This window comes from Poecilia latipinna, unplaced genomic scaffold, assembly GCF_001443285.1.
Source record: "Poecilia latipinna isolate Pla-1442-1.1 unplaced genomic scaffold, P_latipinna-1.0 Scaffold3108, whole genome shotgun sequence".
Classification (NCBI taxonomy): Eukaryota; Metazoa; Chordata; class Actinopteri; order Cyprinodontiformes; family Poeciliidae; genus Poecilia; species Poecilia latipinna.
Window position 1 is genome coordinate 19,818 of NW_015115724.1, and position 13,043 is coordinate 32,860.

At 36.5% G+C, this 13,043-nt stretch overlaps 2 protein-coding genes and 2 long non-coding RNA genes across 4 annotated transcripts in view; 2 read left to right on the top strand and 2 right to left on the bottom strand.

Annotated features, from left to right (window-relative positions):
* Positions 1 to 5,578, bottom strand: part of LOC106940153 (zinc finger and SCAN domain-containing protein 31-like) — a 19,038-nt gene extending 13,460 nt beyond the window's left edge. Inside the window, exons 1-2 of the mRNA XM_015022806.1 lie at positions 5,248 to 5,578; positions 3,553 to 3,984 (exon numbers count right to left, since the gene is read on the bottom strand). Of these exons, the coding sequence (XP_014878292.1) occupies positions 3,553 to 3,984; positions 5,248 to 5,458 (643 nt within the window). The 5' untranslated portion in view covers positions 5,459 to 5,578. The remainder of the gene's footprint in view (positions 1 to 3,552; positions 3,985 to 5,247) is intronic.
* LOC106940156 (uncharacterized) overlaps positions 1 to 8,221 on the top strand; it is a 17,788-nt gene extending 9,567 nt beyond the window's left edge. The window contains exons 2-3 of the long non-coding RNA XR_001423019.1: positions 1,858 to 1,870; positions 8,150 to 8,221. This is a non-coding gene — a long non-coding RNA (uncharacterized LOC106940156). The remainder of the gene's footprint in view (positions 1 to 1,857; positions 1,871 to 8,149) is intronic.
* Positions 7,460 to 11,692, bottom strand: LOC106940154 (oocyte zinc finger protein XlCOF6.1-like). The gene is made up of 3 exons (XM_015022808.1): positions 11,257 to 11,692; positions 8,817 to 9,230; positions 7,460 to 8,732 (listed from the first exon to the last, which is right to left on the bottom strand). Exons 1-3 carry the CDS (start codon positions 11,444 to 11,446, stop codon positions 8,140 to 8,142), a joined length of 1,197 nt encoding a protein of 398 aa, XP_014878294.1. The 5' UTR covers positions 11,447 to 11,692; the 3' UTR covers positions 7,460 to 8,139.
* LOC106940155 (uncharacterized) lies at positions 8,364 to 8,784 on the top strand. The gene is made up of 3 exons (XR_001423018.1): positions 8,364 to 8,455; positions 8,540 to 8,623; positions 8,708 to 8,784. It is a non-coding gene; the product is annotated as an uncharacterized LOC106940155 (long non-coding RNA).
* Positions 11,693 to 13,043: the final 1,351 nt, after the last annotated feature.

Here is a 13,043-nt window from a genome sequence, read left to right on the forward strand (position 1 = left end):
ACTTGTATTAGCTTACTGGCACATATTCCACATTCAATATGGCGGACGCTGTTACGTATCGCAGCAACGGGCCGCCTCGCCCCATGACGGGTCTACGTATTTATGTCCAAAGACATTAATTATGTCTATGTGCTCCGTAGCTTTCTGTGTGTTTCACTTTGGCTGTAGTGAAGAAACCGCAAACGATGTTTAGTTCCCCTTTGAATTTTCTGCTTTGAGCCTCCTCTCCACTTTCAATTATATGAAATATTTTACATTAAGAAAAGGTTCATATATTTCAGTGAGTGAAACACAGTATTAAAGTAATTACACAAACACAAGGATGTTTCCAAGCCTTTTATTTCTGTTATGAGGATTTTCTGCAGCCTTTTACTAAGGCCACTAAAGTATTTTGTTCATATTATACTACATATATGCAATATCTGAGGAAGGAGTTGTTGTACACACATGAACACATTTAAAAACTTACATCAGAAATACAAAATAACAGAGGAAAACACTGTGATGCCTCTCAAAGGAACAAAAAGTGTTTAACTGAAGCTCCTCACTGCTAAGAAACAAAAGTCACTTTGCAGCTTTATGAAATATCAATATACTGTAATGAACCTGGTTTCCTGTTGCAGAACCTAAATGTCTTGACAACTACATTGTTTCGCCTCAGACAGCTGTTGTAGAAATCAGTTACTCAGCCATTTTTACAAATGTATACAAGAAGAAACAAATTTGAGTACTGTGCTTTTATGGCTTCTATGAACACCTGTTTTGTGATGAAGTTGTGCCGAGCTGTACCGCTGAAAATGCAACTGTCGAAGAAAGTCAGTATTGAGACGCTTTCAGGCAAAATAAAGCCGAACTAAACAAATTGAACAAACATGTCAAAATTCACACAAAAACATAAAGACAGGACTCACATCAATCCATCAATCAATAAGTTTATTCACTCAACCAAACAAACTTCATCACCAATGTACACAACCACAATGTCTTGTAACAATTAATCTGCATGAGTGAAAAGGAGCAGAAAGAAGAAAAACCTTGAAAAAATCTGCCCCTTTCTCAACAATTACAAAATGAATGTTTTTCCTTTCATGGCCGCATACATAAAACTGAAATTTATGAGAATATTTCATCAGACTAATAAAAAAAAGTTACTCAAAAAATGTGGGTTTTAGTAAGTTATCAAAGGTACTTTGAATCTTACAACAGAACCATGCTGGAACTTACATTGTAATGTTTTGGGTATTATCGTTTTAGTTTGTAAAACAACTTGATTTTTTTTATATCAGATTGTAATTTTTTTTAGGTTGAGATTCAGTTGTAAAGTTAACCAGTGAATTATTATACATATGAGAGGAACAGATTTGTTGTTTTGACTTGGTAATGATTGTATTGTGATGAAAGGCACAGGCTGCCTTACAATGAAGTGACAGCATGAAAGGTCACTGAAGAGACGAGTAGTATTTATCTCACTTTTTTAAAGTGAGATAAATAGCTCACGTAAAATAAAAAAGTTTCATGGAAAGAAAAAACTACTTGATACTTGAGGTTCACATTATATTGTTGTAATATGAAGTTAAACTTAATTTTTTGAATGAAACTTTTTCCACAAATCACACAATAGGCTCCTCACTTCTGAATTATCATGTGACGAGTTAAACTAAATTTGCTATGGAAACTTTTTTCACACGTCACACACACAAAAAAAAAGGCTTTCAACCTATGTGAGTTTTAATGTGGTAATTTATTTGCCTTTTCTAGAAAAAACATCACAGCTCCTTCTTCGTGCTTCTCACCTGTGTAAATTCTCATATGCATTTAAAGAACATTTCTCAGTGAAACTCTTTCCACATGAGAAAGGCTTCTCATTTGTGTGAATTTTCTTATGAAGTTTTAAATAGCCATTTTGAGTAAAACTTTTTTCACACATCCCACAAGACAAGGGGTTCTCACCTATGTGAATCCTCATGTGTTTAACCCTTTGAAGACGAGGTCTAAATGGCCATCCCGGCACGCAGTCTCTCTTCTCAGTGCGTCTGCGCTCGCTATGAAGCCATGTAGCGATAGCTAGCAAAACTACTACTAACCCTGCACACGCCACGAACTCTAACACACTTGTAGACTAAAAAAATTAGTAAAATTCCCAGCATCACTGTGACCTAGTCTCTTGCCGTATCCAAATACCCCCCCGCCCCCTCGTCTCTCTCCGTGTGTCTCCATTCTACCTAGCAACAGACTGTCAACACATTTTCATTGGTTGTTTCGAAATGTGGTACATTTAGACCCCACAAAATAAAGCGGAAATTATCTATCTTATTCCTGGCTTTATTTTGAAGTAAATAACCACGAAACCCATATAAAAACACAACTTTTATAAAGTTTGAAGTCAGTGCGCTGTCCAACAGTCGAAATGAAAACTCGGTATGCGGTTCATTTATTACGAAGTCTTATAAATGCGTCACATGCTTGTATGCCGCACGGTGGGCAGCGACTACATAGGGTTGAGTAAATTTGTTTTCCAAATGAAACTCTTTCCACAGTTCACACATGAGAAAGGTTTCTCACCTGAGTGAATTCTCATGATCCATCTTATTTTTGCCTCTTTTGTTTTGAACTGTGAGTTTTACGTTTCTCCTGTTTGGTTTTCTGACATCTCTCATTTTGTTTCTGTTCATCTCTCTTTTCCCACAGATCTCAGACAAGAAAGCTTCTCACCTGTGTGAATCTTCATGTGATGAGTTAATTTATGTTTTGCTCTGTAGCTCTTTCCACAGGTCCCACAAGAGAAAGGCTTCTCGCCTGTGTGAATCATCATGTGCCAATTTAAATTATCTTTGGTTCCAAAGCGTTTTCCGCAGGTCACGCAAGAAAATGGTTTTTCACCAGTGTGAGTCCGTATATGGCGATTTAAAATCTCTTTGGTTCCGAAGCGTTTTCCGCAAGTCACACAAGAAAAAAGCTTTTCACCAGTGTGAATCCTTATATGGCGATTTAAAATCTGTTTGGTTCCAAAGCTTTTTGCACAGGTCACACATGAGAAAGGCTTTTTACCTGTATGACTCTTCATGTGACGATTCAAATCAGATTTATATACATAAGTCTTTCCACAAGTCACACAAGAAAAGGGTCTCTCTCCTGTGTGAATTTTTATGTGATCAATTAAATCATTTTTTACCGTGTAACTCTTTGCACAGGTCCCACATGAGAAAGGCTTCTCACCTGTGTGAATCCTCATGTGAGAACGAAAATTACTTTTCCCAATGAAACTCTTTCCACAGGTTGCACAAGAGAAAGGCTTCTCACCTTTGTGAATCCTCATGTGATAAGTTAAACTATGTCTTACTCTGTAACTCTTTCCACAGGTTGCACAAGAGAAAGGCTTCTCACCTGTATGAATTCTCACGTGATGTTTTAAACTCAATCGTAGTCTGTAACTCTTTCCACACGTTCTACATGAGAAAGGTTTCTCACCGGTATGAATCCTCAAGTGATCAATCAATTGTCTATTCCGCCTGAAACTCTTTCCACAGTTCACACATGGGAAATGTTTCTCACCTGTGTGAATTCTCATGTGATCCATCATTTTTTGCCTTTTTTGTTTGGAACTGTCAGTTTTACTTTTCTCCTGTTTGGTTTTCTGACATCTCTCATTTTGTTTCTGTTCTTCATCTCTCTTTTTTCCTGGGTCTTCAGAATTCCTTCCTTCCTGATCCTGGTTCTCATCCTCAACAGAACCATGAGAGATGAGTTGGTTCCTCCATGGTTCTGTTTCATTGTGGATTCTTTGCACATTAGAATTCATCGAAATGTCATCAGTCTCCTGTTTCAGCACAAGTTGTTCTTCATCCTGACTGATGCAGAGTGGCTTCTCTTCCTCTTTGAACTCTTGATGTTCAGGTTCTTCTTTATATGAAGTGGACTTCCTGTCCTGGTTGCTGAATTCATTCAGAACCTCCTCCTCTTTACACACCCAGCACTGTAGGGAATCTGCACAAAAAGACAAAACAAAAGCTTTTAAACATGTATAAGACCGGGGTTGGCAACCTGCAGCTCTTTAGCGCTGCCCTAGTGGCTCTCTGCAGCTTTTTCAAAATTGTTTGAAAATGGAAAAAAAGGGTTGTGGGAAATATATTTTTTGTTTTAATATGGTTTCCGTACGAGAACAAACACGACAATCCTTCTTAACGTTTTCCAATGCTATAAAAATGTGTAGAATAAATATTAAATTTCAACATTTCTGTCAACGAAGATTTGCAACATAGCCTGCGACATGTTCCTTTCAGCTGGGCGGGTGTGTGGTGGGCCATGGATAGCAAAGAGGAAAAGAGAAAAATAGCTGAGGAGAAATTCTACAATTCTTCGACAGAATCATTTCCATTTATTGCCAATACAGAAGGATTACCTGAATGTTTGATACATAACGAGAAGATGTCAAATAACAATAAGACAGTACTTTCATGACTATAGAGTGCACCTTACTGTAGCTCCACAAGGGCATCTAACGATACTTTCCAGTGGAACATAGCTCTCTATAACAGGTTAATGTGTGATTCGGTTCGGTTCTAGTCCAGTGGGGAGATTCTCAGTATTACGGTCTGGAGTGCAGCAGCTCTGGTTATTTCTCTGCTGATTTGCAGCAACATTCAGCAACGGAGAACCTCAAGGTTCTGGTTCTGATGGATTAAATAAATCCAGATATTTTATTTTATCTTATAAATATTTTTTTTTCTGGCCAAATCATAATGACAAATACTCAGATATTAAACTTTCTTATTTTTTAAATTCAAACAAAAAATAAAATTTACATCACACAAAGCTAATATTGTGTAGTTCTGGTGTTTCATACTGTCGGCACAACTCAGATCTATGGCAGACCTCAAATCTTCTCTGTTTTTCTTTTTATTACTGTCAGCTCTAAAGAGAAACAAGCTGCTAGCAGCGCTGCTAATTCACTGTCATTCCGTTACAAAACGTAACGATCGTGTTCCTGTCGCTCCCCGTGATTAAACTCAGAAATCTGTACTGAGCAGTTCTCTGACAGCAGACGGTGCGTCCCTAAACAAGTTTTTACTAAATATTGTACTATAACCGAAGAGAGATGTAATTTCTATCATGAATATAGATTAGCAAAGACCCTACAAATTACAATGAAATAATGCTACTTCCGCTAGCCGCCGGAAATAACAACGATAATCGCTTCCCCAGTAAACTCCCCTGGAATAAGGTCAATAACGTGAAGGTTTTTCGTACCTATCCGGTGTAAGATTAGCTTCGGTATCCGGCTGAAACCCAGCAGTCTGCGCTGATCGTTCATCCCTTCCTCGGGCTTAACGTTTATTTCTGTCTGATCCTCCATCTCTTCCTCGATCTTGACGTTGATTTCTTTCAAATCTGTAAATGTTTCTTCAGCAGGAGTTTCCTGCTCGTTTATAAACTCTCTCTGAGGCGGAACTGAAGACATTTTTACTGAACACACACAAATATTTACCTAAAACACCAAAGCTGTTTTCAAACTGCCTTCCAAGAGGAGCTAATGCTACCTCGTGTGCACTACTTTCCGCGTGTTTCACTTTGGCTGTACTGAAGAAACTGTAAACGATTTTAAGTTCCGCCTTGAATTTTCCGCTTTGAGTTTCCTCTGAACAAACACAAACATAGTATATAGAATAATTACACACAGATGGTGTTTTTATACTTTTTATATCTATCTTATGAGGATATTTGAGATATGAGAATATTTAATCAGCCTAACGAATAAAAAAACACCCAAGAAATGTGCAGTCAGTTATCAAAGGTACATAGAATCTTACAAAAGAATCATGCTGGAATGTATATTGTAATTTTTTGAGTATTATCTTTTTAGTTTGTAAAACAATCTAATGTTTTATATCAGGTTGTAGTTGTTTAGAATGAGTTTCAGTTGTACAGTTAAACAGTGAATTATTTTATATTTTAGAGGAACAGAGATTTGTTGTTTTGACTTGGTAATAATTGATTGTATTGTGATAAAGGTCCATCCTGCCTTACAATGAAGTGACAACATGAAAGGTCACTGAAGAGATGAGTAGTGAGAAGAGGAGAGGAAATCATTTTAATTAAAACCATCAAAACAATAAAAGTATTTTTGGTTAAATCATAATACATAGCTGCAATACTTGAGCATGGAGATGTTATTAATTACTCAGTGTAGTATTTTCCTTTCATTCATTTGAAAACTTAGAAAGAAAATATATTAACAGAAATGCAAAATAACAAAGGAAAACCCTGTGACTCCTTCCAAAGGAACAAAAAAGTGTTTAACTGAAGATCCTCCCAGCTATGAAACAAAAGTCATTTTGCAGCTGTATAAAATATCAATATACTGTCATGAACCTGGTTTCCTGCTGCAAACCTTAAACATCTTTAACATCTATTTCACAACATGTGCGATGCTAATCTGGTTCTGTCCAGTTTCTCTGTTTTCCAGACTCGATATGTTGGGAACCTTTCAGGCGAGAACTTGTTGACTGGAACAAACAGTTGGAGGGTTCAGAAAAACTGGTGATGAGTTTCTGTTGAATGATTCACCTCCAGCAGCAACAACCACACATCATGTCTCCCCCTGCAGGCCTGACAGAGAAGCATCTTCATGCTGCCACCTGCTGGCAAGAGCCTGATACTACAACTACATTGTTTCAGCTGTTGTAGAAATCACTAACTCAGCCATTTTTACAAAAATGTAAGAAGAAAGAATCTAATTTGAGTTCATTAATTTTTATGATAAAACCAACAAAATCCTGTATTTAATGTTAGAACTCTTGAAGATGTTTTTCCAAACGTTGTGGTCCACATTACAGAAGACTTTCCTGCAAAGACATTTTCATTACAAATTTTGAAAAAAAGATGACAATTTCTTGAAAAGGTTTGTCATATTTTCATAAGATTTTTGTGTTCATAGGAACCTGCAGATACATCAAGATCAGAAAGAGGGAAACTAATTTGACTGAGGTCAACAAAACTGAAAAGGATCAGGAATCCAAAGCTCTTAACAACAGAAGACTTTGGGCGAGTTGACTAAATTATGGATTTTTGACTTTTTAAAAAATATCCTTAGAATTTCTGGTTTGTTTTTGTGTCACATTATAGTGTTGTAGCTCATCCGCAGTGTTATCTCTGTATACAGTAAATGAAAGATGCATGAAACGTCCATAAAGATGTATTTTCTCTGACAATGCAGAATTAATGACTAATGAAAACATTACAATTGAGATTAGAATAACACACTAATTATTAAAAAATACTTTTAATTTTGTAAAATTTAATGAATGTGACTTTTTTCAGAATATGTCTAATTCTGAGACTGAAGAAATGAAAAATATAAATTTGGGTAAAAAAACTCATGTTTTACTGTTAATCCAAGGATCTTTAGATACTTTACTTCAATCTGACAATTAAAAATATGGCAACAGTTAATGACTGACAATCACTGAATAATCCATTAATATTTATTCTAATCAACATTATTAAAAAGCATATTCTGCTCAGAATACTGGCGTATAGTTTAACATACATTTTCAATAATATACTTTGCTTCTCATAGCAAATTATAACAATGACAAAAAATTGGGAAAATAAAAACCTCTCTGTGGTTAGCACTGAATCAAATTATGACCAGATCAATTTTATTTTTGAGATTTTTTTTTTTCAAACAATCATCATAGAGTTCCATTTATGGAAAAACAAGAACATTTCACTGCTTTCATATGTAAAGTATTTAACATTCAGTCATACATGGAAAAAATGTAAAAGCTAAACTCAATTATTCTACAAGGGACAGAACTCTATGAAAATTGAAACCCTCAGAAATGAACCCTGCTGAATGTGTGGCCCTCTTTAACTTCAGTATCTAATGGGATACTGATGGAAATCCGAAGCACAAATACGACTGAAAAGTAAAAGAAAAAATTGGATTAAGGAAAACAAGCTGGTAGGCAAAAGTAGACCTCAGCTTTATCTTGAACATACACTGAAAGACACAGTGAATCACTAGCAGCCTGCAACAATCTGTTGACTTTAACATTTTCTTGCTGTTTACGTTATCCGAACAGATTTTCCATTGGAGCAAATGCAAAAATGGATCTGAGGTGTTTTGTTCTAAAGCTTCTAGTCTGAGTGAGTCCTCATGTGACGAGCTAAACTGCTTCTGGTATTGTAACTCTTTCCACAGGTCCCACATAAGAAAGGCTTCTCACCTGTGTGAATCCTCATGTGATCAAGTAATTTTGATTTCCTCCAGAAATGTTTTCCACAAGTCCCACAAGAGAAAGGCTTCTCACCTGTGTGAATTCTCATGTGCTGAGTTAAAGTCTTTCTTTCACTGTAACTCTTTCCACAAGTCCCACAAGAGAAAGGCTTCTCACCTGTGTGAATTCTCATGTGCTGAGTTAAAGTCCCTCTTTCACTGTAACTCTTTCCACAGGTCTCGCAGGAGAAAGGCTTCTCACCTGTATGAACTTTCATATGAACGTTTAGATTGTCTTTTCGAGAGAAACTCTTTCCACAGGTCCCACAAGAGAAAGGCTTCTCACCAGTGTGAATTCTCATGTGCTGAGTCAAAGTTCCTCTTTCACTGCAACTCTTTCCACAGGTCTCGCAAGAGAAAGGCTTCTCACATGTGTGAATTCTCATGTGATGAGTTAAAGTCCCTTTTTGACTGTAACTCTTCCCACAGGTCCCACAAGAGAAAGGCTTCTCTCCTGTATGAACTTTCATATGATCATTTAGATGGTCTTTTCGAGAGAAACTTTTTCCACAGGTTCCACAGGAGAAAGGCCTCTCACCTGTGTGAATTCTCATGTGATAAATTAAATAACCCTTTTTTCTGTAACTTTTTCCACAGTTTGAACATGTGAAAGGTTTTACTCCTGTGTGAGTTATCATGTGACACGTCAAGTATTTGTTTCGAAAAAAGGTTTTATCACAAATTTTACAAGAATATAATTTTTGGCTTGGGTTATCTTTCTTGTGCTTTTGTTGTTTCTCAGTGTCAGTTCTGCCTTTCTGCTGTTTGGTTTTCTCATATTTCTCCTTTTGTTTCTGTTCTTTCTTTCTCTTTTTTCCTGGATCTTCAGAATTGCTTCCTTCCTGATCCTGGTTCTCAGCTTCTGGAGAGCCATGAGAGATGAGTTGGTTCCTCTGTGGTTCTGTTTCACTGAGAACCTCCTCCTCTGTATACACACAATGTTGTGGGAGATCTGGACAAAACGACAAAACAAAAGCTTTTAAATGTCAATCAAACAAGGAATCCTTCACTTTAACCTCAATTCATCAAAACAGGATTTACTTGGGTTATTCTAAAATTACAATCTTACAAGAATGAACATAAACTCAACCAATTAGGTTCTTCTGACCAGTCTGGAACTAGATGCGAGTCAAAATATGATATTATGGACCTCCAGGTCAGCAAACAAGATGGTGATAGCTTAACCTGGTGGCTTCCTGACAAACATTACAAAAAATTTTCTTCCTCCATGTAGCTACAGGATATATATCACATTAAAGAGTGACATAAAATGCCTAAAGCGAAACTGCAGTTTAATTTTTAATCTCAACCATTGATATTGTCAGACATTGATCCACTCACACACTCAACATAAACCTTCAAAAGCACGACTCAATCTCAGCCTTTACTTTTCTGCGATTTGCAGCAGAATTGGTAACAGTGGATGATTGTTGTTAACTGCACACAAGCTGAAAATAATGACAAAATGATCCTATTGAACATATTTGACATTAATTTTGAACAGCTTGAAAGATAAAATATGAAAGGTGAAAATAAACAATGACAAATTGTTTTAATCATTTACTACAAAATTTTGAAATATGTTACATTATTAAAATGTAAACTTACCCAATCAATATAATTAATAAATAATCATTTAATTATCTGCACTATCACCATGAAATAATCTTTTGATCCTTTATCCATGACTTGTAACTTTGCTTATTGAAGTTGTTAGTATGTAAGATAAGCAGTGGTTACTGTGTTCTAGTGAATTAAAAAAAAGGACATCTGATCTCAGTCTCGGAGTTTCCCCTAGTGTATTAATAGCCTGGCAGCCTGCCATGCTTTACTAGACCCCCACCAGGCTAAGTGTTGCTTGATTTTATTTTTAGAAAAATTAACAATTGGGGTGGGGGGAATCACTTCATTTTTTTTTTTATCTTAAGGCCAGATTGAAAGCATCTCCAGTGTTCTGAGAGTTTCACTTGAGGAGCAGATTTATTTCTAAAAGATTTATAGGTTTATAGTTTATGCATTTAAAGTTGGGAGTGGACCAATCACACAGCTGGCACCTCTGTGTGTTGACTCCTGCGCTGCTGTTGCCCTACGACATTGACCAATCACAGACGTTACATAAAAAAACAACTGCAAAGGGTTTACTGCAGGTGCACTGACAAGATGACAGCGAGTCATGGTTATTACTCGCTGTCATCTTGTCAATTCATCTGCAGTAATGAGTAATAACCACGACGCAGCCAAAGACATAACATATAGAACATCTACATATACAACTAACGCATATGCAGCGAACACATACAACATAGACATTATATCTAACATATATGTTAGATATTGTCTTTAGATATTGTCTTCCTCCTCTGCCTCATCTTCTTCACTTGTGGGCTTTGTCATTTACGTCAGGTCTTCGTCTGTTCTTTATGTACCGAACGGAAGCCTCGTTTAGGTCGAAGTGGCGCCCTACAGCCGCCTAGCTTTTCCCTTCCTTTAGCATGTCCAGGAGTTCAACCTTTTGAGCGATGGTTAGCATCTTCCTCTTGTGTTTGGGTGCAGCAGCAGGTGCTGAAGGTCCTGGATGTTTAGTCAACATGAGGCTTAAAATAAATCCATCTTTTTGAACGAAAAAAAAAAATCGCCAACACACTTCACAGTGTAGTAACACTACCGTATTAAAGCAAAAGCGATATGAAAACTACGGTGTAAGAACCAAGGCTGCGACCGACTCTCTTGGCCAATCAAGTCACAGAACAAACCACTTTGGTGTCCATTGACCCAATCAAGATAAGAAACAAAGTGGTCTGATTCATACAGTAGAATTTTGTCACAGAATTTAAAAAATGCAGTGCTGCAAATAAAAAATTTTAAAAATCCGCGAAACAGTGAGACTGCAGAAGATGAACCGCAATATGGCGAGGGACTACAGTACACATATGATTTATGCTTATTTTTGACACAAATGGAAACCCATATTTTTGTACCTTTCTGGAGTAAGATGATCTTCGGTATTGGGCTGAAATCCATCAGTCTGCGCTGATCGTCCATCTCTTCCTCGATCTTAACGTTGATTTCTGTCTGTTCATCCATCTCTTCCTCGATCTTAACGTTGATTTTTGTCTGGTCATCCATCTCTTCCTCGGACTTCACGTTGATTTCTGTCTGATCCTCCATCTCTTCCTCAATCTTGACGTTGATTTCTTTCAACTCTGTGAATGTTTCTTCAGCAGGAGTTACCTGCTCGTTTATAAACTCTCTCTTGAGGCTGAACTGAAGACATTTTTATTGCAAACACGGAAATATTTACATAAAACACCAAACCTGTTTTCAAACGACCTTCTAAGTGGAGCTAACGTTACTTCGTGTGCTCCGTAGCTTTCCGTGTGTTTCACTTTAGCTGTACCGAAGAAACTGTAAACGATGTTTAGTTCCCCCTTGAATTTTCCGCTTTGAGCCTCCTCTCAACATACAGTTTTATTAAATATTTTAGGACATTAAGGAAATGTTCATTTATTTCAGTGAGTGAATCACTCCCTGTGAATAATTACACACAATCAGATGTTTCCAAGCCTTTTATTTCTGTTAATTATGAGGATTTTCTGCAGCTAATGGAAACACAGCATTTATGATTAGAAACAGTGTCAGTTGTGGTTGAAACCATAGACATGAATACGTAGACGCCTCATAGAGCGGACTGGCCCGTTGCTGTGATACGTAACAGCGTCCGCCATATTGAATGTGGAATAAGTGCCAGTAAGCTAAATGGACCGAACTTCACAAAGTGCCGTTCTACAAAGTATTTTAAGTTAATACATTGACACATTTTCTCACACACACTAATATATTTGGTTATTTAAGAAATGACTAAAGACAGAGTTTCTAACTTTTGATGTGATTATTTAATTGTTTTGGGGGCATTTCTGAATAAAGAGCACAATGTTTTTATTTGATAGAAATGATTCTGATCATTTTTATATTAACATTGATGAACAGACACTTTTACAGTGTTTAAAGAACATATTTACATAATTCCATAATTTAATCTACATTTAACGTTTCAAGACAACAAATTATTTTCTTGTATTTATTTTTTATACATTATTGAGAAATGACTTTTGATCTATAAATCAGTCATTGTCAAACATTAAACTACATATTTTTCTTACTTTTTTTCCAGAGAATAAATATTTATTACAGTATGTCAACTCTGCTATTGACAGCAAAGAGTGAAAATAATTATGAGTAAATTATTTTTATTTCATTACATAAGCTACATTAATACAGTAATACTTCAGACTGAGATATTTAAAAATACACACAAAGTGAAAGAATAAAACATTTATTTATTATACTGGGAACGCTTGTCACAGGCAGGGCTTCAGTCTGCTGGTCACACTGGGAGAACTCAATGACTTCTGAGACGTCCTGGTTCACAGGCTAAAGCTAAGGAGAAAAGAGAAATTATCCAAAAGTGTAATAGAAAATACATACGATATGTTTCATATATGTTTCTTTCACATTCATAAAACGCCATTTTCAGCATGTTGGGCTCTGACTCGTAGCATCTTTATAGCTAAATACCGACATGGTGAAGCTGAGCTGGAAACAGACTGAAGAACAGCAGCTCCAGCTCTGATCCTGACTGACCTTTCCTCACTAAATCCTCTGGTTTTTAATTAACTTCGGTTTTTCATCAGCTCTCTCATTAGAAAACAGTGTGAGTATGGGGTTCCATTTGTGTCAAAAATAAGTAGAAGTCATATGTGCAGAT

Bases quoted from the DNA above. Each gene is read 5' to 3' on its own strand.
- LOC106940154 (XM_015022808.1), bottom strand. From the start codon at position 11,446: ATGGAGGATCAGACAGAAATCAACGTGAAGTCCGAGGAAGAGATGGAT. The intron at 9,231-11,256 runs GTACAAAAATAT...CGTTTTGTCCAG, and splicing joins GATCATCTTACTCCAGAAAG to ATCTCCCACAACATTGTGTG. The intron at 8,733-8,816 runs GTGAGAGGCCTT...AAGTTCATACAG, and splicing joins TCACATGAGAATTCACACAG to GAGAGAAGCCTTTCTCTTGT.